General features: G+C 44.5%; 1 protein-coding gene across 3 annotated transcripts in view; it reads right to left on the bottom strand.

Annotated features, from left to right (window-relative positions):
- Positions 1 to 21550, bottom strand: part of LOC309857137 (uncharacterized protein) — a 77918-nt gene extending 56368 nt beyond the window's left edge. Inside the window, exon 1 of one of the 3 annotated variants that reach the window (XR_014307492.1) lies at positions 21326 to 21549. Coding sequence is in view for 1 of the 3 variants with exons in the window: in XM_082749987.1 (XP_082606113.1) it covers positions 21326 to 21546 (221 nt within the window). In the remaining 2 variants the exon portion in view is untranslated. Of the gene's footprint in view, positions 1 to 20129; positions 20149 to 21325 lie in introns of those variants that run through there. The other 2 variants (XR_014307493.1, XM_082749987.1) reach the window with 2 other exon arrangements.
- Positions 21551 to 24356: the final 2806 nt, after the last annotated feature.

The raw sequence follows: 24356 nt of genomic DNA, 5'->3' as shown, positions 1-24356 counted from the left end.
CATGATTAAATAAAGATCTATATAATGAACTTCTATCATGAGGACACAGAACATTACCACATCAACTTAATAACATTTTAGCTAAAAATCCAAGAAACTCAAGGGGCTAGTGATCCTTTGCAGCTTTATCCTGGTAAGTAAGTGAAGGCTTCTCAGAACACGGGAGCGGCTGAAGAACTTTCAGAATCCTAGCATGGATCTTTATAGGTCCAGGAAACCCAAGCTCAGAACTACTGGGTTTATCTTCAACCCTTCTAGAACATTTTGAGTAGGCTTGTATGAAGTACAGATTAAGGAGTTGTAAAAATTTGATCACTACTATTGTCTTAATGTTTTAAAAAAAAAAAAAATCAATACTTCCTGTAGTGGGTACTATTTGTAGCCTGGCCACAGGGATTCCCAAGCTCTGTACCTTGTCTGTAGAGCTTGGTACCAGGTTTTTGACTTAAGTTACCTAAAATTGGGTCCCTGGCCTTTGTTAGTTGAAACATGGATAGCCACTTCTTTCTTTTCAGAATTCAGGTACTGTGATACTGAGAGACTGTAGGTCTGGTGAGACCAGGGCTTTTGAGAAAGGTCCATGATTTCACCTTCAACCATGATTTCACCTTCAAGTCCCCAGAGCCCAGTCTGAATCCTTGAAATATATTCCCCTTTTTAGTCTAAAGTATCTCAAATTGGTTTCTGTTACTTATAAACAATAGACACTTAAATACACAACAGCTGAAATGCTATTTGGCTAGAAATTCCAGATTATGATAGTTTGGAAAATATCAGATTGATCAGGGTTTCTATGGAGAATTTGAAAGAAACTTGTGACAGCTCTCATTTCTCTCTATTTTGGGAAACAAACTGGGGAGTACAAACCCTCACAAGGCTATGAAAATTTCTTCTAGAAGGCCAGAGAGAGGTTTTAGCCCTTGTGGACACTGAAAAGTTAGGATGTCCAAAGCATTCTCCCAAAAAAGTAAGCTCGTTTTAAAGATTAGTTCCTTCACTAAGCACAATTCACTTTCCAGTAGGATGTTGAGGATTTTAATAGACAAATGTGATCTGAAGTTTGGTTTGGTAAGTGAATAAAGTCTGAATAGAGAAAACTGGTTAAGTAGCCTGTCTGTGGAGGACACTTAGCCATATTTTCTTATTTCAAGTATGTATGGATGACCCTAATGAGTTATTTATTCCATGTAATCAGTTCATGACTCTGCTTCAGAAAAGGGGGGGGGAGGAGGTGCCTGGGAGCCTCTGCTCTGGCAATTAGGTTTGTGGAACTTGGCAAATAATATATTGTGTGTAACAAAAAATAAACAGTAAGGACTCTGTGAAGTTTATATAGGCAGCTTGAGAAGATTTTATCTACATTATTTTTTTTTTTTTTTTGACAGAGAGGCAGGCAGAGAGAGAGAGAGGAAGGGAAGCAGAGAAGCAGGCTCCCCGCCGAGCAGAGAGCCCAATGTGGGACTCAATCCCAAGACCCTGAGATCATGACCCGAGCCGAAGGCAGCGGCTTAACCCACTGAGCCACCCAGGCGCCCCTTATCTACTATTTTTAACTCCTAATGACTTCATTCAGTTTTTCCTTATTTCTGAGAGAAGATTGATTTTACAGTATCCTGGCAAGTGGAAGGCTACTTTAGTCTTCTATATTAAATTAAGTCCTGTATGCATTTCCAATTTATAGCTGCATTCCATTGCTATTTACTGTCCGCTTCTCTCTCCTAGCACAAAACAAGGCTGAAGTTCAAACACTCTAATAATTGTTAGATGCGACCCACAAATGAAATTTGATCCTGATTTTATATACGCCCTAAATTAAAGTAACAGATTTCAAAAGTATTTTCAAAATTTCAAAGCTAAAGTTTTTGTCTAGAAATGATTTAGGAAATGGTCATATTTGCAAAATCCCTAAGTTTGAATTCTGATCGTAAGTACACCTAATTATACATAAATAAGATGTGTCAAGATAGGTGCTGGGACATAAATGTTGTCCATGATCTCTTTACCCACCTCCAACCTCTCGAAGATACACAGGATTATCCCACTGACAAAGTGTTAAGTTCATACCAAAACAGAAGGGAAAATGATTGAAAAAGAAGGCTTGCTTTGAATGAGGAGCAATGTCAAGGGCGTTGGCATAGCAATCTTGAAGGGAAGGACAGGGCATTCAGGTGATGACAGTTTCCCAGAGATCTCAGAGTATTTCTTTGAAATCTAATAGGAAGCCTTAACCTTTGCCTTTAATCTCTGTTCACATTTAAAGCTTAGACCCAGTGTCCTCCTAAGCTCTCTCAATTGTTTAATTTGCAAAAGGGGAAATTCACTGACAAGGATCACTGGAAATACCTTATAGAAACAAAAGAGTCTTACTCAATTGGTGACACATATGTTAAATATTTAATATGCATCCAGCACTATCAGGATCCTGTTTCTACTCTCAATGAGTATGGTAGCATTTGGAAATTTAAAAATACATACATTTTAAAAGTCCAGAGTAAACCAAGCCATTTAAAGAACTAAGCAGCTATTATTGCAGGCTTGGAATATCAGAAAGGCACTCCGCTGGATTAGAGCTTCTTTAATTCATCAAAAAAGAACACTATATTTTGGCCCCTAAAAACAAAAGATGTGGATGTTTTCTTGATTTCAAAAAGATGGTGACCTCGAATCATTTGACGGACTCCTCTCAATCTTGCTTGTCTCTTGAACCAACCCCAGCAGCATCAGCGCCAGGAGAGTGGGGGTGGGGGTGGGGAACATTACCAGAAATGCCTGTTTGAAAATCTCGGGCCCCAGCCCAGCCCCACTAAATTGGAATCTGCATTTTCACAAGATTCCAGGTGATTTCTACACACATCAGTTTTGAGAAGCTTGGTTATACACTTTTCCCATGATTCATTTCTATGAAATCTAGATTTCTTCAACTCCTTAAAAAGTATATACTTGACTGCTGCCTTTGTTATCAGTGAAAACTAGCCCCTCTCTACAAAATTTCAAGTGAGAAAAGGAAAGATAAATTGGCAGCTTTTAAACAGATTTCCCACCATGCCCCCTTTTTCCAGAGTATTCTCACCACATGCCCATGGCAGCTGTGTTTACCTCCGTGATTAGACAGTACAATAAATGCACCCAGTGATAAACTAAGTTGATTTAATTAAATGCCTGATTGCATATACATGTTAAAACTGTTATTTCACCAAAACAATGGAAAATATCTTGTCTACAAAAAATGCAAAGTATGGCCAAGTAGATACAATGCAACAGTGACTAATTCTTTAAGATATCTATAGAAAAGAAGATGGGTTTCCAGATTTGTCCTTCAACATGTTGAAGTCTCGTTTCTAGGGAAGGACACCGCTGTGTAATTACAAATCCTTAGTTTGCTCAAACCAGTGGACACTTTGATCTTGCTAGGGATTTGTAAAGAAACTGGATGTTAGAGGAGAGTGATGGGGGGAGTTATTAATCACCAATGAGATCTATGTATCTTAAATCTGCGGCACTGGGCTCTGGCAGCAGATTGAAGGGAAACTGCATTTCTTAGGGCATTCTCCTACTATCCTTGCCTAAAAGATAGCAAATGCTCCAAGAATCCAAATTGAGAAAGAGGACAAATGATACTAAGTCAGCAGCATAGCAAAGAAACCTTCCACAAATGGTAGAGTTTGGGACGTGAAGAGTAAGGCTTGATCTATCCCCACACAGGACTCTGCAGCCTTTGCTGAGGAGAGGAAAACAAACATACACGAAACCAAAGACATCTCAGACCACAAGTCAAAAAAAAGAAATATTCCCTATTCCTTCCAATTCTTCTCCTTGTCCCCTTTCTTCTGGAAAGTTCTTTGGTCTTTGAAGGGAGAAATTAAGAGAAACAGCCTGCAACAGAGGGAACAGCAGGGACTTTGAGGCCAAGCAAATCCAAGTTTGGATTTAATTGTCTCAAGTGTGTTTTCAATCCAAGTTGCACAGATGAGTGAATGAGCAGCAGCACAAGGACGAGGGAGGGCCGTGCTGGAAAGAAGTACCATGAGATGAAGGAGAAAGATACCCAATTAGGGCATCATTTTGCTTTTATATGGCTGGAATTTTGCACTTTAATCCTTGCCATTTTATCCCTCAATACAAACATATCAGTTACATGTTCTTAATAGAAGAGTGAATGGTTTCAAAAGCACAATAATATTAGGGGGAAAAAATAAGCATGTGTGGTAGTGAAAGTGAAAATTCTTGGTCGACCCACTCCCAAGAATAATCATTGTTGACCATATGGTATAGACACTAATATTTTTGCTGTTTTATAGTTTAAAACTTTAAGTTTTTTATATATGCAGAATAATCATCATCATTCTAGTAGGCTGAATAATGGCTCGCAAAATACATCGATGTTCTAGAATGTGTATTCCCTTGTATGACAAAAAAGAAAAGAGAGCATTACAAATTTATTAAGAATATCAAGACAAGAGATTGCACTAGGTTATCTGGAAGAGCCTAAAGATGCAATCACACATGTCCTTAAAGAAGCAAGAGATTAGACAAGGCAGTGTGACCATGGAGAAAGTTTGGAATGAGGTAGCCACAGTCATCAGAAGCTAGAGGGAATGGACAGATTCTCCCCTCTAGCTGTCAGAGGAAATGTTGCCCTGTTGACACTTTGATTTCAGCCTCATTGGCATACTAATAGAAGCAGGCTTTGGAATGAATCTCTCACACTAGAAGACAAAGAGAAGGGTGTGCATCTTTTTTTTTTTTCTTTCCTGAAGACTTATATGTATACCCTCCAAGCTAGCATACTTTGACTCAGTCCCTGGGTCCATCATTTTCTAGAATATTTAATCTATTCTTAGTATTAGCCAATTCTTCACAGCAAAATATATTAAGACTTAATCAATCCCAGTTAGCATAATTAAGAAAGTAATGTGCCTGGGTGGCTCAGTCAGTTGAGCATCTCTTGGTTTCAGCTCAAGTCATGATCTCGCAGTTGTGGGATCAAGCCCCCCACTCAGCGCAGAATCTGCCTCAGATTTTGTTTCACTCTCTCTCCACCCCTCCCCACTTGTGTGCTCGCTTGCTCTAAAATGAGTAAGATCTTAGAAAAATATATCTATCTGGAAACTCACACCAGGGTTTTAAGAATTATGCTTTTGTACTATGAATATTTGAAAAAATAAAAATTTGGGCTGGAAAGAAGAATTGTGTTTTTAGTATTTTTTAAAAGGTAGTTTGGCTAAGGAAAATTCATCTAGGTAAAATCATGACTTATTCTTCTAAGAGTCAGAAACACAGAACTTGCAAAATCTTAGGGAAACCATCCAGGTCTATGCTAATTGCCTGTCCCACATAAACAAGGACCAGTTGCTGGTTACGGTGAGGGACACACATGTATATCAGAAAATCCCCCTAAAGGAATTTTTTCAAACTGGAAGTTAGAAAAGTTCCTATGGCAAGAGTCATTCCTCCATATCTCCATCTGGGCTGGTACCTTTCCCCAAGTACAGATTTCCCAGTCTTAGGAGACATGCATTATTTGAACAGAGACAGAGGAGACTGAATTCTATTCACAGAACTTTGTTTGAACCTTGGAGGAGGGGTACTTAGCTTACCTGCCAGTATTTTCTTTGGGTTCTTTTTTCTTTCATTGTTTTGGGCAGGTTGGATGGAGAATCATAAACAAGGCAATAGGCCAGTTTCTAAATCTAATCAAAATAAATCTTTGAGCATTTACTATTTATGAAATACTAGGGGAAGCATATGAAGTAGTTGAAGATACAGGCTCTATATTAAAGGTGACTAGTGCTAACAAAAAAGCTGTTAAAGGTGGTCTCTGTGGGTTTGTTTGGTCACGCTAGAGATGAAACATAAATCTAGAGGTTGAAGGGAAGGGACCTTTCACATGGGAGGACAGAGCTCAGGACAGCCTCCTAGGTGCTAAAAATGAAGTGGATGGAGTAGGAGTGAGCTGTGGTCATGTCTGGTGAAATGGCAGACTCCTCGGACCAGAACAGAGGGGAAAGGGAAAGAGTTGCAGAGGGTTTGGGACTTCAGAAAAATGAGTTTGAACAGCATTCTTGAGAAGTCATGGCCTACTGAAGTGTTCTGGATCAGCAGAGCTACATGACATAAATGTACTTGAGGAGGATTAATTTGGTACTGAGGCATAGAACTGACGGAGGCAGTGGGAAATTAGGAGGTTATTATGGCCACATGAGAATGATATAATGAAAGAAGATTGAGAGAAATGAGATGGAGGGAAGACATTGCTGCTGGGAAAAAGGAATGCTAAGATTCAGTGAGTAATGATAGTGGGGAAGAAAAAAAATGAGCAGTTTTGACCTTGGGTGGTTAGATTTCTCCAACCTGAATGAGGATAGGAAGAGGACAAGTGTTAAAGGATAAACAGTTTCAAAAAAGTTGGCATCTACATAGAAATGTCCAGCAGCCATCATGAACATATCAGACTGGAAGCATGAAGAAGCCAGAACAGGAAATAAAGGCCTGAAACTCATCAGAACAGAGATAATAGAACTAGTGCCCTGAAAAACAATCAACATGTTTGGAGCAGAGAATACAGAGCTTGCAGAGAACGTTCTGAGTGATAATGTGAGCAGCAAATGGGGTTGGGGTAGGGAGGGGATCCATCAATGGAGACAAAGGAGCAGTGGTCAGACAGGTGTGAGCAACATTGCATTTGGATAATTCCATAGATTTCTAGGAAAAAGAACTTGAAGGACTGGTCATTGGTAATTTTGTAACTATATCTATGCATTGTGTACCCTGAAATTAACCAAGGCTCATTTTAAGATTGTGGAATTAGAGACTTCTGCTGTGGATTTTCAAACTCACCATTTCCTGCCATCCCCATAAGATAATGAAGTCACTGCTTATGTTGTGTAGCTTATTTCAAGTTCAGAGATAACTTCAGCTGACCTTTCCTTTTCCATCCCCACAATTAGAAGGTAGTAGCTAACAGAGCCACCAGATTTTTACTAAGCAACCTACTATGTGAAAGATCTATAACAGGGCTGGACAAACCCCTTATTCACTAATATTCTCCCTTTTAATGCAAAAGGTAAGCATTACAAGTGTTTAAGTAAATCAAATGCAGGCTGGAAAAAGTCTTAAGTCTAACATATGGAGTTAATGGTGACAAGTTGCTTGTTTTTATAAGCACAAGAGCTTTTTAAAGCTAGCACTCTGGCTATGCCCATTAGGTTCCATGGTCCCCTCAGACTTTGTTACATGACATCTGGTACTTCACTGCCTTAGAACTAAAAAGAAATGCCATGCGTGCCATTTGCTTTGTTTCAGTGTTTCTAAATGGTTCCCTTTCCACTTGGTCTTTCTGTTAGTGGTAATATTCTTTTAAGCATTTCAGAAATTGAAGGTCTGGTGTTAATAGACTGTTTTTTTTTTTTTTTTTTTTTTTAAAGAGGGACTATACAACTACAATTTGACCATTAGCTTTAACAAAGTTTTAAAGAGGGCTCCACCGGATGATGGAGTTTTTGCATAAAGTATATGCCCTTGGACTAAAGATTAGGACACAGCCTATCAGGACACAGAGAATCAGTTGCAGATTAAAGTGGCTCAGGGTAATCCTTTATGGCAAGACTTGTATGTTACTTTAGGAAAAATTCCTTATCAAGGATCCTAGTCTGGGAAAAATGAAACTCTACTAACATGTTTGAATTTCATACATCTTGCTAGCTGTGCAGGAGGGCTTAGCACTAAGAGGTATTTCCTATGTAGGGACTTTACAAATGTTTGTTGTCTTCCCTGCCTTGTTGACAGGCAGCTCGACCTTATAGGATAAACTTCATCTGTAGTCCACAAACACTAGTGTACAAAGGAGATGGCTCAGAATCCCTTGGTTGTCATTTTTTAAAAGATTCCTGGGCTTAGTTTCTAGATATTTTGATTCTGTACATTCGAGGGTATGCATAGGATAGATCTGCATTTATTCGATTTGCAGATAATTCTGATGAGCAATCATGTTTAAAGTCTGCTCATTTCTTCCTAGATGTATTGTTCTATGACTGGGAGATTCTATGAAAAGTAGGCTGTGTTCCAGACTGAGTGTCCATTTTCCATATGCTAAGTATGGGCATAAATGCACTGAACCTTCTCAAGTGAAGACTGATGGCCCTTTTTTAGGGGACCATAGCTGACATACTAATTTATGATCTTCTAAATCTTGGTATATAACTACAGCAAAATGTAAGAAGTGCAGAGGAAACATTATCTTGTCCTAGGAGGACCTTGGAGCATTTGATAATTCCTCATATTTCCTCAACAGGTGATAGAAGAGATTAGGAATCCAATAATATAATCCATGGCATGTAAGTCAAAACAGAACCTGGATTTCTTCTTTCCTAGTCCAGTTACTATGAAATACATAATTAAATGGTCAAATTAAATCTCCCATGTTGTTATCATTTTAGTGGGATAAAAAGAAGAGAATTTCTCTCAAAACACCATCACCTTTTCCCTACCTCCTAAGAATTAACATCCCAGAGAGACAGCCCTACAGTGCAAAGGCTACCTTAAAAAAATCATGCATATGACTCTAAAGCTTTCTATTTTCATTTAACATATCCTACATATTCCTCTAGGTCAGTGTGTGTCCATAACTCATTCTTTGTAACAGCTTCATAATATTCCATACTATAGACTTCTCTTGGTTTAGATCTTAATTTTTCCAATGGATTTCCTGATGGACTTCTAGCTATCAGTTTTTTTAATTCCACCTCAATGCTGCAATAAATATTCTAATGCACAGTTAGGGTCCCTGATCAAAGGAAGGAGACTGATGTAATGCGAAAGTCCCACAAAGTTTTATTCCTTGCCAAGCATCTAAAATCAAACCGACCAGTCCGGGCGACAACGACCAGGACAGGACCAGGACACTGACCCCGACAACGCCGCTCCCAACTCCGCTACCTGAGGACGACCCTACCTGACCACAAACCCCACCGCAACGCCGCTCCCCAGTGAGGCTGCTCCACGCGAGGCCGCTCACGGACCACACAGCTCCCCGTCAAGGCCGCTCACGGACCACGCCGCTCCCCGACCCCGGGACTCCGCTCCCCGACCCCGGGACTCCGCTTCCCCACCACAACCCTACCCGAGGAGGCCGCTCCCCCAACGAGGATGCACCCCGGACAAGGCCGCTCACGGACCACGCAGATCCCCGACCCCGGGACTCCGCTCCCCGACCCTGGGACTCTGCTTCCCCACCACAACCCTACCCGAGGAGGCCGCTCCCCCAACGAGAGTGCACCCCGGACAAGGCCGCTCACCAACCACGCAGCCCCCAGCCAAGGCCGCTCACGGACCACGCTGATCGCCGACCCCGGGACTCCGCTCCCGGACCCTGGGACTCCTCTTCCCCACCACAACCCTACACCAGGAGGCTGCTCCCCGGACGAGGCCGCTCACGGACCACGCCGCTCCCTCGCAAGACCGCTATCCGACCACGCTGCTCCCCGACCCGGGGACTCTGCTTCCCCACCACAACCCTACCGGAAGAGGTCGCTCCCCTGAAGATGAGGCCACTTCCCCACGAGACCGCTCCCCCGACAGCCAGGAGACCTCAAACGACCACCCGAAGGACGCTACCCCCACCTGACCTCCCACACTAACCTTTATAGACGTGGTTGAGCCCGGCCCACACCCAGGTGGCCAATGAGATTGCAACACACAGGGAAAACTGCACAGTCATGCTCGGTCAGCCATACCGGTGGCCAATTGAATTCCAGCTCACCATAGCAAATATATGTGCACCCCACTGATTGGATGTCTCCATCCGGCCTGGCCCGCCCCTATATCCGGGATTTGTAAGTAAGTTCCTCTGGGAGGGGCATGGTCAATCTAAGCTTACAACAACATGGCTCCCTCTGGCTAACCAGGCTTTTACACATGCTAACTTCTTGGTCAAATAATTTCTATGAGTAAAATGCATTTGTGCAAAGGTGCGAGAATCAGAACTCTTACTAGATTCTGCAGGATTATTTTCTGATGAGTTAGTAGCAATTTCACATTTCCATCAGCACTGTGTTGTTTTTTTCCACAGCCTCATCAACATTAGTGAAACTCCAAAAAATTGAAAATTGTTCAATCTTCTATTTGAAAAATGGCTTTTTTGTTGCTTTAATTTGCATTTCTCTGGGAATGAACTATACCTTTTTGTGTATGTTGGCTCTTTGTATACCCTTTTCTGTAAATGGCCCTTTTAATAGGCCATTTACACACTGAGATTGGTTGTGCATCAACCAATCTGTGCATCAACCACACTGAGATTATTCTAAGAAAAAGAAAAACCCAAAACAAAATAAATCAAAACCCAACAAAAATCAAGGCAAAAACTTCGTTTTCTTACTTGTCCTGTGTTCAAAATCAAGCCCTGTAGTAATATATTTAGATATTTAGACACCGATTATAAGAGGCAACTTAGACTTTCCCTGAGATATTAAAAGTATCCTATTAAAAAGGCCAAGGAGTTCCCCTTTAGACCAAAGTCATACTAAGCTACATTCTTGTCACTGACAACCTGAACTGTCCTCACATCAGCAAAACTGAAAACTCAGCTTCTAAGTTAAGAAGTTAGCTGGCACATGATGTGTCCTCTATCAACCCTCTGCCAAAATAAAAAGAAGGTACACAAAGAAAGGGAAAATCCAGTACTTAAGTACCTGTACCAGAGAATTAAAGGAAAAGGCCAAAAGATAAAGCTAGATGTTTCACTGACAGGTTTCTCTAAAAAACAAACCCCAGCCTAGGTCTACTCTACTCCTTTAACCGGAAAAGCAGAAGCCCATGCTGTACGATATGGCAGCCATGAACTCACAGGGCTTTTCAAACTAAAATTAAGTAATGTTAAAAATTTAAAAAAAAAATCAGTTTCTCAGTCACACCAGCTGCATTTCGAATGCTCAACAGCCATGCATGGCTAGTGGCTACTATATTGGACAGTGCAGATACAGAACATTCCCATCCATCATCGGCATGGGTTCCAATGGAGGATGCTGGCAGGAGTCCTGCCCATTTCCCATTGAGATGCAGTCACTATATTAACCAGAAAATCAAGCTGCCACCAACAATTGATGAAGAGAGATATCCATCAAATAATTATTTATAATAAAGAAGGATGGAAAACACCTTAAACATGCAAGGGAAAAGTTTAAGGATGATTCAGGTCTGTAAAGAAATATATTAAAAAGGATACTAGGGAGAGTGATTCTTAAAGAGATATGGGAACAAGGGAAGTCGTCCTTTTTTTTTTTTTTTTTTAACAGAAAATAGGTCATTGACCACATGGATTCCACAAAGTAAAATGTTTGTAGCCAAAGGAATAGGAGACATAAGCATATTGCTCATTTTTTAATGCATTCTGTGTACCAACCAATGAGCTACGTGCTTCATGTACATTATCTGGTTGAATCAAGAAAATATCAGATAAAAGAGCGAAGAGCTATGTGCTTCATGTACATTATCTGGTTGAATCAAGAAAATATCAGATAAAAGAGATAATATCCATATTTCTATTTCATAGGTGAGAAAAATAAGACTTATCAAGAATACATAAAAGGGGTGCCTGAGAGGCTCAGTGGGTTGGGGCCTCTGCCTTCGGCTCGGGTCGTGGTCCCGGGTCCTGGGATAGAGCCACGCGTCGGGCTCTCTGCTCGGCGGGAAGCCTGCTTCCCCCCTCTCTCTTTGCCTGCCTCTCTGCCTACTTGTGATCTCTGTCTGTCAAATAAATAAATAAAATCTTAAAAAAAAAAAAAAAAGAATACATAAAAGAAGAAGCCTGGATAGAAACCCATATTCATCTGACCTCAATCTCTAGCCTGTTTATCTCTGTAATTCAAAACATTACAGAGACTGCTTCTGAGTAGAAATATTATGACTTTTTTTTTCATATTTATTGTGTGTTTTCCAAATTCAATAAACAAGGGATTATTTCTGAAGAAATAATGGTTAAAAGGAGGCTGTTGTACGCAGTGGATCAGTGCTGAAAACGGGTTCATTATGAACACCAGGAGTTTCATATTCTGCTGAAACTTCTGTTCAAATCTAATTTCTCAAAGTATATTGCTAGACGCTAATGAAAACCCAAAGAGACACACGCATTTAGGAGATGGATAGCCAATGAATTTTCGTTGTTTTTAGAATGAACAACTTTTTTATATCTTAACAATTTTATGCGAGCTATGAAAAAGATAAAGAAATATTTATGACATTCACTCAATTCCACAGTAATACTAAGTTGTTTGTGTTCTCACTCTGGTTTGAAATGTGCATATTTCAGAGGCTGGGAGTCAAAGCTCAACCCTAAACAAGAACACCATAGAACACTGTCATTTACAGATACCACACCCACTCATCTAACTTACTACGGGCACTTGCCTGGGCAGCAGGATGTAACAGGCTTCACCAAGGCAGCTGTAGAATCAGACACACATATACCTCAGTGCTGCCCAGCAAACAGTGAGCAACACACTGGGATTGCCATGGATACCGGTTTTACCAAAGGTTTACCCTGTATCAGTAGCATTTAATCAAGAACAACAGAAGAGGTGATTGAGGAAACACACAGAAATAAATGAGGACCAATTCCTACCATCCAACTGTCTTACAGAAACTTTTCCTTACTAAAAATGGCCCGATTTACCCCTTGGTATATTTATCGAACTTCCATTTGAGAGAGATCTATGTAGTCATAGATAATTATCAAGAATAGGCCAGAATCCACAATGAGGGGGTTCATGAGTCAAAATCAGCCCATGGGCCAGTTATCTTTAGCCTACAAATGTTATTTTTCTGTTGTTATTGTCATTATTCTGTAACTAATTTCGTGCCACATTTTTAAACTGATGGATTTCACAATTAAAAAACAGATTTCTTGGGATGCCTGGGTGGCTCAGTCAGTTAAGTATCTGTCTTTGGCTCAAGTCATGACCCCAGAGTCCTGGGGTTGAGTCCTGTCCAAGGCTCCCTGCTCAGTTCTTCTCCCTCTTCCTGACATTCTCCCTGCTCCCATGCTCGTTCTCTCTCTCTCTCTTTCTCTCTGGCAAATAAATAAATAAATAAGTCTTTAAAAAATTTCTAACTTTTCTCAATAAAGCTGAAGACTTGGCTACTTTGGTCTAGAACTCTCTTATGGCAACCCTTGGCTGGAGCTGAATAGTAGCTAACCCAAGGCCCCCCCCAATGCCTCCCCTGGATTGTTTCATTCAGCAATGTCAACTACACCATCTTTGTAGGCACCTGGGCTTGCAGATATGGTCACAGGAGGCCTCTGAGAGACCATTAAAACACACCGTACCTGCCACATACCTATCCTCGTTTCACCTAAATAAATATAACCCCATTTCTCCTTAGACTGCCTGTTCACCTCAGGGAAGAGGAGAAGAGTGAGACCTGCCCAGAAGGGCACACAAAGAAAAGCCTGTTTCACCACCAGCCACAATCTCAAGGCTAACATGGCAACCAGGTACTACCTTTACGGCCTCACTTTCCCCGGCTCTGGCCAGCTCATACCAGCTCATTCAGGGCTCACCATACATGGAGGTGCCCATCTCTACCTTTACCATGGTCCCCTCACCTAGAACGTACCTCCTCCATGCATTTGTGGATTTGTGCCTTCCCTGGTAGACAACAGCTGCTGTGACATTCACCCCACACAATACCTGAAACATATTTACAATAAGAATGATCCATCAGGGCGCCTGGGTGGCTCAGTGGGTTAAAGCCTCTGCCTTCGGCTCGGGTCATGATCCCAGCGTCCTGGTATCGAGGCCCACATCAGGCTCTCTGCTCAGTGGGGAGCCTGCTTCCTCCTCTCTCTCTGCCTGCCTCTCTGCCTACTTGTGATCTCTGTTTGTCAAATAAATAAAATCTTTAAAAAAAAAAAGAACGATCCATCAGCAAATCCCAGTTCACCTTCAAATTACTTAGCTGGACGCTGGCAAAATTCATCCCTCAACTAATTCTACTTTTTTTGTTATTGTATTTAGCCACTGTGTTGTCATCTGTGTATCTGGGCTTTACACACCAATCCTCAATCTTGAGAAGGAAGCCTATCTTTTGTGGCCATTTCCACGGAGCCCACCATTGTGCCAATACCCTGCAAGGGTACACTGAACATGGGTAAATGAGTGACAGGACAGATCACAGAGTACTTCCCCATCAGCCATTACCCCTTGTAATGGACACAGAGGTAACTAACCTCCTCACCATCACCCTCATCATTGCTATCGCCCTTGCCACCAGCACACCATCTCCATTTGCTAAGAGAGCAGAGACCCAGGGCACACAGCCTGAGGCAAGGCAGCCAGGGTCCGATGCATGCCTCTGTGTCTAATGTTGCTACAGTGCCGCCAAAAGGGTGGAAGGGACCAGCATCCCAAGGACCGTGATTACTCAGTGGGCTGCCGCCTACTTTTTCACACCCTCCCAATTTGAAAACAAAATGGAGACAACTGCTGGTTTAGATCACATCCAAGGGAGAGTTGCTATCCTATCAGCAACCTGCACTACACCTGGCAGAGAGCTAGTTGAATAACGAACGCTGACGTCTTACAGGACATATCTCATATCTTCTTCCTCTGGAGTTTTCTATAAGTTATGGATTAATAAACTTTCCCTAAGAATGCAGCCTTACTAATCTTGCAAAATACTTAGAAAAAGAGAATATTTTATTATGCCCATGTACCATGAATTATGATAAGCAAAGTCCCATGTGTGCTGACAAGAAATAAAGTTGCTCTCTACAGCAAATTGTATTTGTGATCTGGTTGTTTCCTCTCCAGTCAGATTTGGAGTAACCAAAATAACAACCTGTGCGTATCTGGATCTGTGAAGACAATAGGGGTCACAAAGTTCACAGCCAACTGAGACCCAGTTTCCCAGGAGAGAAAGAGAAAATTAGTATGGTGGCATTTCTTCAAGCCCCTCCTCTTAAAGCCAGGAAAGCAAGCAAGCAAGCAAGCAGAGACACAGAGAGAAAAGGTCTGTCTTCAGTCAACTACTAAGTTCTCTTCATGATACTGTAGCCTTCCCTTTCAAAGGGAATAGCTGTGTGGCTTCATGTAATCTACTTTACTTGTCTGAAGGTGGAGCGGTGAGGAAGAAAGGATGGTCGATGGGCACCAGGCACAGTTCTAATTGTGTTGCCACTCCCCCTATAGGTCTGATTGTGGCTAAACAATTAAAACAAAAGCATGAGTAAGAATTCATTTTCCAGTGGAGGCTCCAAGCGTTCAGGGACTTGCCCACAGCCATGGACCTAATTACTTCATTACTCAAACCTTGGTCTGAGGGTCTGGAAAATGGGGATGGTGACACCCATCCTGTCTGTCTGATAAGATCAGAAGCTGAAAAGTTTTTGCATGAGTGTGAGTACATGTGTGTGGGTGTGCAAATGTGCGTGCCTATGTGAAATGCTACAAAAGGATAAGATGACCACAGCTGGAGGGCAGATTTACCTGTATGTTCACTCACCAGCTGGCTTCCTTCATTCTGAAACTTCAAGGCTGGAAGTCACCCAAGCTTCAGACCAAAGCAGCATGGACTGCAAAGGGAACTCAAGTAGTAGCAGCTCCTCTGAGAAGCCCTTGGTGACCCCACAACACATGGACCAGCTCTCCAACCTCAATGAAGTCTCCCCATCTATAGACTGAGCAGGCTGTTAGGCCAGGCTACAGAGGAACCCTGCTCTGGCATTCAGTGATCCCGGAACGGCTGTACTGCTTACCAGGAGCACTGGCCTAGAGCTGCCTATAATCAGGCCACATTTCCACTCTTCCTTCTCCTGTCATGTTGAAATACAGGTTCACAATCCAAATTTCCTGGGTCTGATGTGTTCGGAATGCAGATTTTAATATGCAGTTCAGAAAGGCAGCGTGTCGCATGTCACATGTCACATGTCACACACTTAGCTTTTAGGTATCTGGACTACCCCTAGCTAGGTCCCTCCCTCCGTAATCAAGTTCATCAATACCTCTCAAGCCATATGTATGACTATTCACACTCAGGGGGATCAACAGATATGATAAGTAGCCTCGTATCCATTCAGATCAGATCAGGTCTTGCCATTCAATGAATTAGGAAAAATATTGGGACTTTTCAGAGTCATCTAGATTTGGGAACTGCAGAATAGGGACTATCACTGTTCTACTCACCAGGGCACTTGGCATGGACGTAGCTCCCCCTGGCAAGATAGAGATTCAATGCCAGGGGTCCCTCTCACAGTTCAGCAAGGGAGGTTGGATGGGACAGCATGGGAGGGCAGCTTAGAGGAGGAGCAGGGCTTTACTTCCCATTCCCAAGTTCTGCAATATTAACAAACACTTTTATAAGAGACTAGTCTTCCTGGCATCAGAACTAGTCCTTTGCCTGTTTCTCTCTGATCCGATTCAGGCTCCTTCCCCTGCGCTGCAGCCTTCCTGCATGGCAGGAAGCTGAGCCCAAGTCCCATTCCCAGGCTCCCTGGCCAACTGACTTCCAGTTAGGGTCAATCAATGGGAATGGCAGGCAGGAGACAGGAAGAAAGGGAGGGGGTTAGAAACTAGGGTATCTATCTCCCTCTATCCCTCTCTTTCTGCTTCAAGGTGGCATCCTGGGCAGCGGCCCAGTCTCCTCGATGGATCCTACTCAGCCCTGTGTGGGACCTGCTCCCACCATGCAGCCCCAATTCCCAGGCTCTGGGAACAGTACCCCTTCCCTTTGTGCCTCTAACTCCAGAAGGAGCTTCTCACTGCTGTTCCATCCCACTCTCAGCTCTTCAGACACGTGTGTGATTCTATGAAAATTTTCCTTGTAGTTTCCTGTATTAAATTCCTTCTATTAGGCTACCTGGTATGTGTCTCTTGACACAGCGCTCACTGACACAGTGTCTACTGTTAACATTGTTACGTTCTGCTTGGATGTCCCAGTGGTGTGGCTGGGTTTTGAGGTGTGCTCACAGGACAGCACCCAGAGACACTCTCCCCTTGCCCCCAAAACACAATGGTTGGCAGAGTTTCCATCTTTAAATTGTAATTTTAAACCAACTGCAGACAACCCATGAAGGGAACAATCACCCAGCTAAAATACCTACATTACCAGGGAACTGGGCAAAGAACTGATAAGGTCCACCTCCTGACTATTCCCCCAAATAGAAATAACACATGAAAGAGGGAATAAAGCATATTTCAGCAACTGTGCAAGATCACACTACAAAACTTTAAGCTGGGAGCCCTTTTGTGGTTGTTGATTTCATGCAATTTCTTTGATTTGGTGAAAGGGGAAGGACAAAACAAAACAAACAAACAAAGGAAGCAAGGTAAAGGAGGGAAGGAGAGAGGACAGGGCAGGAAATGCACAGTTTGGGCATAAAAGAAGCCAAGGACTGGTCCCAAAAGGAAACACTGAAAATTACAAGAGAAAGCTCTTATTTTGTTTTCAAGGTTCAAAATAGTTCATGAAAGGGAGGACAATCTTCTCTCTACTGCAAAGTAACCTTGGTAGGCATTATAAATCAGAAGAAGCAAGAATTTAGTGTGAACTTCCTGGAAAAGCTAAGCCTCTGAGGCATGGAAGACAAGTCGACAGGGCCCTGGAGAAACTCTCAATCTTTAGAGGAATCGAGAGAAACAGACATGGAGCAGAACAGCATAGGGCATAATGAAGTATGGTGTTTAATAGAGTTTGAGGTTCCAGAAGCCTGAGAACGATACACATGCCTAGGAAAGGCAGGCACAGGGAGGCATCAAACTTGGCTGAGCCTATGCTGAATGACTCATGTATTTTTGTTTTTAAAAAAGGACAATGTCAATCCATTCTCCCAACCCCCTTCCTCTCAGCCACATTAACTTATGGCTACTGGAATCAAGACCTCTCTCTCCACTGAAACATTTGGAGCAGTCAAATGTACACAAAATGATATCTGACCTCACTCCTATGAACCCAGGGAGAGCAAAGAGAAAATATGGAGTGATATTAGGGTAACCAAGTGATCAGCTTCTCCTTCCTGTAATTTTGCCTTAAAATGACACCCTTTTTTACATCAACCTAAATTAGTATGACTTGCATTATCTTCACCCCAGAAAATACAATGAAACATGATGGCATAATGTGAGAAAGAGGAGAAAGGTACCCCAATAAGCAAGGAGAGAAGAAAAATTTGAAATTTTATCCACACGAATATCCTAGGCATATTCCGGGAGAGAAACGAGTATCCCCTCTAGCTCCTAAAATATAAATAATATTTGAATGGGAAAAATATTACTGGGAGTGAGTTTATGAAAGAGTTAATAACATAAAGAATTCCGAGGGGCACCTGGGTGGCTCAGTGGGTTAAACCTCTGCCTTCAGCTCAGGTCATGGTCTCAGGGTACTAGATCAAATCCCACATCAGGCTCTCTGTTCAGTGGGAAGCCTGCTTCCGCCTCCCCCCCCAACCTGCCTGCCTCTCTGCCTACTTGTGATCTCTCTCTCTGTCAAATAAATGAATAAAATCTGAAATTTAAAAAAAAAAGAATTTCAGAGAAAGACATAGAGAGACAGCAACAGAGAGAGAAGGATAGCAATCGACAAATAATCATCATCCCTTGGGCCATAGGTAGACGTCTGTCCTGCTGTCCCCATTTTTGCAGATATGTTACAATGTCTGTGCATAATGGTGATTCCTCATATAGAAAAATGCTTCAGTCTTTCACATGTTCAACACAATATACTTGAGGATGGTAAGTCAAGGTGGGGAGGTGGGAAGAATACCGACATGGGTACAGGAGACCTGGATCTCTATTCCTGCTCAACTTGATGACCTGAAATGCCTTTTCACTTACAGATCCAGATTACAAAACAAAACAAAAATGAAACAAAAAAAGTTTTCAAGATCTCTGATCACAAAGAATTTCAATACTGTTTGACTTGAGTGAATTATCAAAATGAAATGTTGCTTCAATTAGATTCTTCATCTGCCTGGAGGGTGGCTCCAGGCATCCATATATCCACCAAATGCAATTTTTAGGAAGGGTCCTATCAGGTACCAAGCCAACCCCCATCCCTTTAAGGGAAATGACTTTGGAGGGCAGAGGGGAGTGAAGTAGCAGATTCCTCTCTGGCCTGGGGAAGAGAACAGAACAGTAAGTGATGGCATCTCTTCCCTGCAGCCTCCTACAGTGGTGTGTCTTGCAAATGAAACATACTGTGAAACAGCTTGTGAGATGAGCTTCATCAACAATAAGTAATTTTTATCCAGATTCTATTGTTGAATACAATGAACATGATTAAATGTTTCAAATATGCCTACTCAGACCTTAAGCAAACCATCAAGAAAAGAAAAAAGAAAAAAAAAAACCTAGTAAAAATCATCCCCTAAATCTGCTTTAGGAGGAGATTTAATTGCCAACTTGATGCTTAGAACTGAATTCCTACTTGACAGTGGCACTGCTCCCAAGAAAACTGTAGCAACACATTTGCACTTCTCACCCTGGCCTCTGCTCTCATCCCTGCCAATCCCCTGAGAGTCAGCAAATAGTTACAATGTCAGTCTTTCAAATCACTGCATTTAGAACTTCCCAAACCTTTAAGAGGGCCTCTGTGTATGGAAAAGAACAATAGCACTTCAAAAGCTATGTCTGCGAGTTCTTCAATACTCCATTTGAATGCTGGGGTTTCAATCAAGGACAACAGCAGACAATTTCTGATAAGAAGTTGACTTTTACACAGTTCTGATTAGGTTGCCGCGGGCGAAAGGGAAAGGGTCAAAGCTTTCAGCCTTGGCTTTCACAAAGTAGCCAGTGTTTTTCTTACCCGCCCAGCGCCCGGACAGAAAAAGACTCACTCGCTTCCGCAAGCTTTCCACTCGCGGCTCTTCCTAAAGGATCTAAGTCCAGGCGTGCCTGAGTCTCCAAACTTACCCGCCAGGCACCGACCCACGTGGGCACGCAACCATGCTCGCCAACAGTTGCCGGAGCTCACGGATGCCCGCGCTGGGTCGGCGCCCGTTCGCTGAGCGCCCCAGGCCTCCCTACCCGCATCCCATTCCTTAAGACTCTCCCAACCCAGGCAGACGTGCCCTGGCAGACCCCCAACAATGAGGACTTGTGTGGTGCAGTTGGGGGTGGCGGGTAGTTTAGAGTGAAACATACACAATCTGGCGGGTCCGGGAGCAAGCAACTCAGGAGCCAAGTGGCATCAGCCTCTCCAAGCAGATTTCCCTTGCGCCGACTAGCTCTTCCCCCACCCGGTCAGGTCACCAGCACCACCAAGGGAGGGGAGCGGGGAGGGACGGGCGCCTTAAAAAGTGCAGAGAAAAGACTCGCCCTCCCACCAAGGGTCACAATAATACTCTGCCGGACGGGGACGGAATCAGCCGGGGAAGGAGGGTCCCGGCAGCAGCAACCACCTCCGTTTTGAAATTTACTTTGTACACTCATCCCAAGGCTCCCTTCCGACGAACGACACAATCTCCCCCATCTCTGTCTCCCTGCGTCCAGATTCTCTCGGCGGTTGAGCCCTCCGATAGCGCTTTTTAGGAGCCGAACCACGGGGATTTTAAAGTTTCCCCAGTAGGAGAAAAAAAAGAAAAAGAAAGAAAGCAAAAACAAAACAAAAGCCCTGAGTTCTGGTTCCCAGGCACAGCATCCAGTCTGGAACCTAAACCAAGGGGGCGGGCCAGGGAGGAGAGCCATCGGGGCTGCGGGGAGCCTGGGGAATGGGACAGGGGGGAGCAGCACAGAACGGAGTCCACGGAGGACTCGGGAACGGCTTGGGTCCGGGGAGACGCGGGGTCCAGCTCTGAGGGTGTTTGCGAAAAGGTAGGGGTTATAGGAGAAACCCGCTTGTTCGACGGTTGCGGGCAGAGCCGTAGCTCTACAGATGAGTGGGGAAGAGGGTCCGGCCGCGGGAAGCCGCTCGAGAGGCCGGGAGATGGGCTCCGGAGCAATGGGGAGGTTTTGGAGTGGAAGGGAGGGCTCAAAGGTGGATAGAACCGGGTTCGCGGCAGGGAGGAGGGAGCAGCCGGTCTCGGAGAGAGACGAGTGTTTGGGGTGAGGACGTCTGGAAAGAAGACGCGCGCGGTCAGAAGGAGACTAGGGGTGGTCAGGGAGAGCCAAAAGGAAGGAGGAGAGGTCGCTCCTTTTCTCCCAGCAGAAAGAGGGAGCGGGCGGAAAACTGCTGTCGCCATCCCCGCAACACCCCAGCCAAACTCCCACGACGGGCGCGCCCAGGAGCCCTCTTCTGCGTCCGGAGCCCCAAGCGGTGGCGTCTGGCACCCGGTTCCCCTCTCCCCCCGGCACCTGCTGGCGCTGAACTCAGAGCTGCGCCGGGCCCCACCGCGACTCACCTCCGCTCGCGGACAGCATCCTCCTCCGCTGTCGCAGCCGCGCTGGAAGCGGCTCCCCATGCACGGCGGGCGACACACTCAGGCGCGCTCTCCAGCCTGGGAAAGCCCCGGCGAGCGCCGCGCAGGGTCCATTCTCCCCAGGAGCCACCAGCCTGCGTCAGCGCCGGGGGAGGAGACGGCCGCCCGCGCAGCCCCGACTCCTCCCGCGGCCTCCGCCCCATCCGCCCCCGCGCCCGCCCAGCGCAGGGCAACCTAGCTCACCTGCTGGCTCCCCTCGCTGCCTCTCCGCCGCCTGGCCGCCGGGCCGCTCGCCTGCGGCGCGCCCTCGCCCGGGGCCTTGCCTCTCCGGCTCCGGCTGCGGCTCCGGCACTCGCCCCCGCTCTCGCCCGGACGCTGTCCGCGGCGCCTGAGCGCGCTCCGCGAGCTTAGCCGAGTCATGGCGGCGGCGGGGTGGAGGAGGCAGAAGGAGCGAACAAGCGAGCGGGTGCGCCTCGATTCGCGGTCGCGCCTCTGGAGCCCCTGCGCTCACTCCGCATCCCGGTGCGGAAGGAGGCGAGCGGAGCCGAGGGCTTGGGGTCCCCTACAGGGCTTGGGGTCTCCCCCCCAGCCGCATCGCGCCGAGCGGGGGAGGGAGGGAAAGGGTCAAAGCTTTCAGCCTCGGCTGAAAGTAGCCAGTGTTTTTCGCCACCGTCCCCACCGACCACAGCGCCCTCCCGACCTGCCTCATTTTTCCCTAGGGTCTACTCTTATCCAAGCCTCCAAACTTCTCACGCATTCCCAAGGGTAGAGCGACCGCGGGTGAGAGCCAGAGGCGGGTTCGGCGAGGGCCCGCTGCCCCCTCGCTCCTTCGCGGGAGGGGCCGCTAGCTCCCAGCGGCCAACCCTGGTTAGGCAGACCCGCGTCTCCACTGAGGCTCCACTGGGCGAGAAGGGAGAAGGCTTGCATCGCTCCCGTGGCCCTCAGTCCTAGGAAGGGGCTCAAGCCCCTGAAGGTATGCGGGCTGGTCTGCTCGCCCACTCGCGTTCTTAGAATGCTCGGCAGAAGACAATCTGCAGATTCAGTTCGAACACGCGGCCTGCAAGGGAGAAGGCCCCAGCCAGTAAACAGTTGCTCCCTCCTTCTGGTCCTAGTTGCACAGAAGACTGTTTTGGTCTGAAAGTCTTGTATCCTGAGATTGGGTTTAACTCCAGTAAATGTCTGGTATGGTATAACCTGTCTCCAGACGCCGGAATGCCAGGTGTGGGAGAGAGAAAAAAACCCGATCAAGGGCTGCCCATGGGAACAGGGCCAAGAAAGGAAGAAAAGACAGGGAACAGTTCCTCAAAAAATTGATTTTTTTATTCTTTTGAGGGGCCACACTCCTGTCCTCCAGCTGTATAATAAAAAAGCTAATGTGGCAGATTTGGGTTTTGGGGTTTTTTTCCCCTCATAGCTTCTGTCACTCACCCATGAAAATTTAATGAAGCATTTAGGATCATTACCCCCAGGGTCAATGGGCTAAAAATATTTAGCCTAATGCACTCCTTGTGGAGCCAATACGTCCATTGCTGGTACATACAAAGTCATCGAGAAACCCTCGCTTTCTGCATAAAATTCACGACCCATTAAACTTATTCCGTAATAACAGCTTCTGTACAAATGGAAGTTTGAAGGGAATGCAGGACGCTGAGTTGGCCAAGTAATAGAAATGGAAGAGGTTCATGTAAAACTCTCTCTATATTCAATGTTGAATAAGGTCAACTACAGAAACTGGGCAAATCCCCATTACATCCAACAGGGGCAATAAGCCACAGCTGTTCCCAAGTCCAGGCTAGAAGAAAGTGTAACAGAAAGACAGTAAGTGCACACAAGCTGCTCACCAAGAACTTGGTGAAGACACTAATATTCTTCTGGGTTAAACCCCAAACCAAGTCTTAAAGCACTATTTTGAGTTATTGTAGTAAACATATCAAGAAAGAACATACCTAAGTAGGTGTTGTTTTTCTTCTCTTTACATAACAATGTCCTTTCTACTAAGTGTGGCATAAAGAAAAAAAATCAATAAACATTTCTTTACCATCTACTCTGAGAAACCGCAAAGCAAAGATGTATGCATTTTGTATTATGTTCCAGGCACTGTGCTGGGTGCTTTCCATACATTAACTCATTTAATCTTCATGGCAGCCCAGTGAGAGAAGTATAGCTTTTAACATATACTGGATAGACTGCCCACTTTGAAATCTGATGGGCCTGAATCACCTTCGACAAGCTACTCACCTTTCTGCACTCCAACATTCCTTACTCTGCTATGGTGTTAGCTTCATGAGACACCTGCTTCATGAGATCAGAGCAGGTCTTAAGAGAGATAATGCAGTAGACATAGCTAGCACCAAAGGAATCACCTAGTAAACATTGGTTGTCCTCCTAGAATAATGCCAAAATAGTTCATTTTTTTTAAAGATTTTATTTATTTATTTGACAGAGAGAAATCACAAGTAGACGGAGAGGCAGGCAGAGAGAGAGAGAGAGAGGGAAGGAGGCTCCTGCTGAGCAGAGAGCCCGATGCGGGACCTGATCCCAGGACCCTGAGATCATGACCTGAGCCGAAGGCAGCAGCTTAACCCACTGAGCCACCCAGGCGCCCCCAAAATAGTTCATTTTAAATCAACAAGCATCTATGCCATTCCTTTTATATATCAGACTCTGTGCTATGCAATGGGAATGATGATAAATCAGAAACAGACTCTGCCTTTCAGGAGCTGTGAGTCAACTGAATAAAAAAGCAAGGGCATGGGCAGGTGGATGGGCACAAAGGAGTTTTATTGAACTTCACATAATTCATCCTGATGCACCTGATTCTCGAGCTAAACAGAGGAGCAGCCTGTATGAGTTACTGTTTGAAACTGACCTAGGATTAAAAGTAAAACCAAATGTCAAAAATCATCAATTCAGTTACCAGAAATTACTCCTCCTGTGAAAGAAATGGAAAGTAGCTCATTTTGTGTAGTATATATTATTTAAAACTAAGTTTATTCCTGCAATTTTTTCTAAT

Source organism: Mustela nivalis (genome assembly GCF_964662115.1).
Source record: "Mustela nivalis genome assembly, contig: HAP1_SCAFFOLD_422, whole genome shotgun sequence".
Classification (NCBI taxonomy): Eukaryota; Metazoa; Chordata; class Mammalia; order Carnivora; family Mustelidae; genus Mustela; species Mustela nivalis.
The sequence above is the reverse complement of the archived record's forward strand: the minus strand, read 5'-3'. Positions and strand labels throughout refer to the sequence as shown.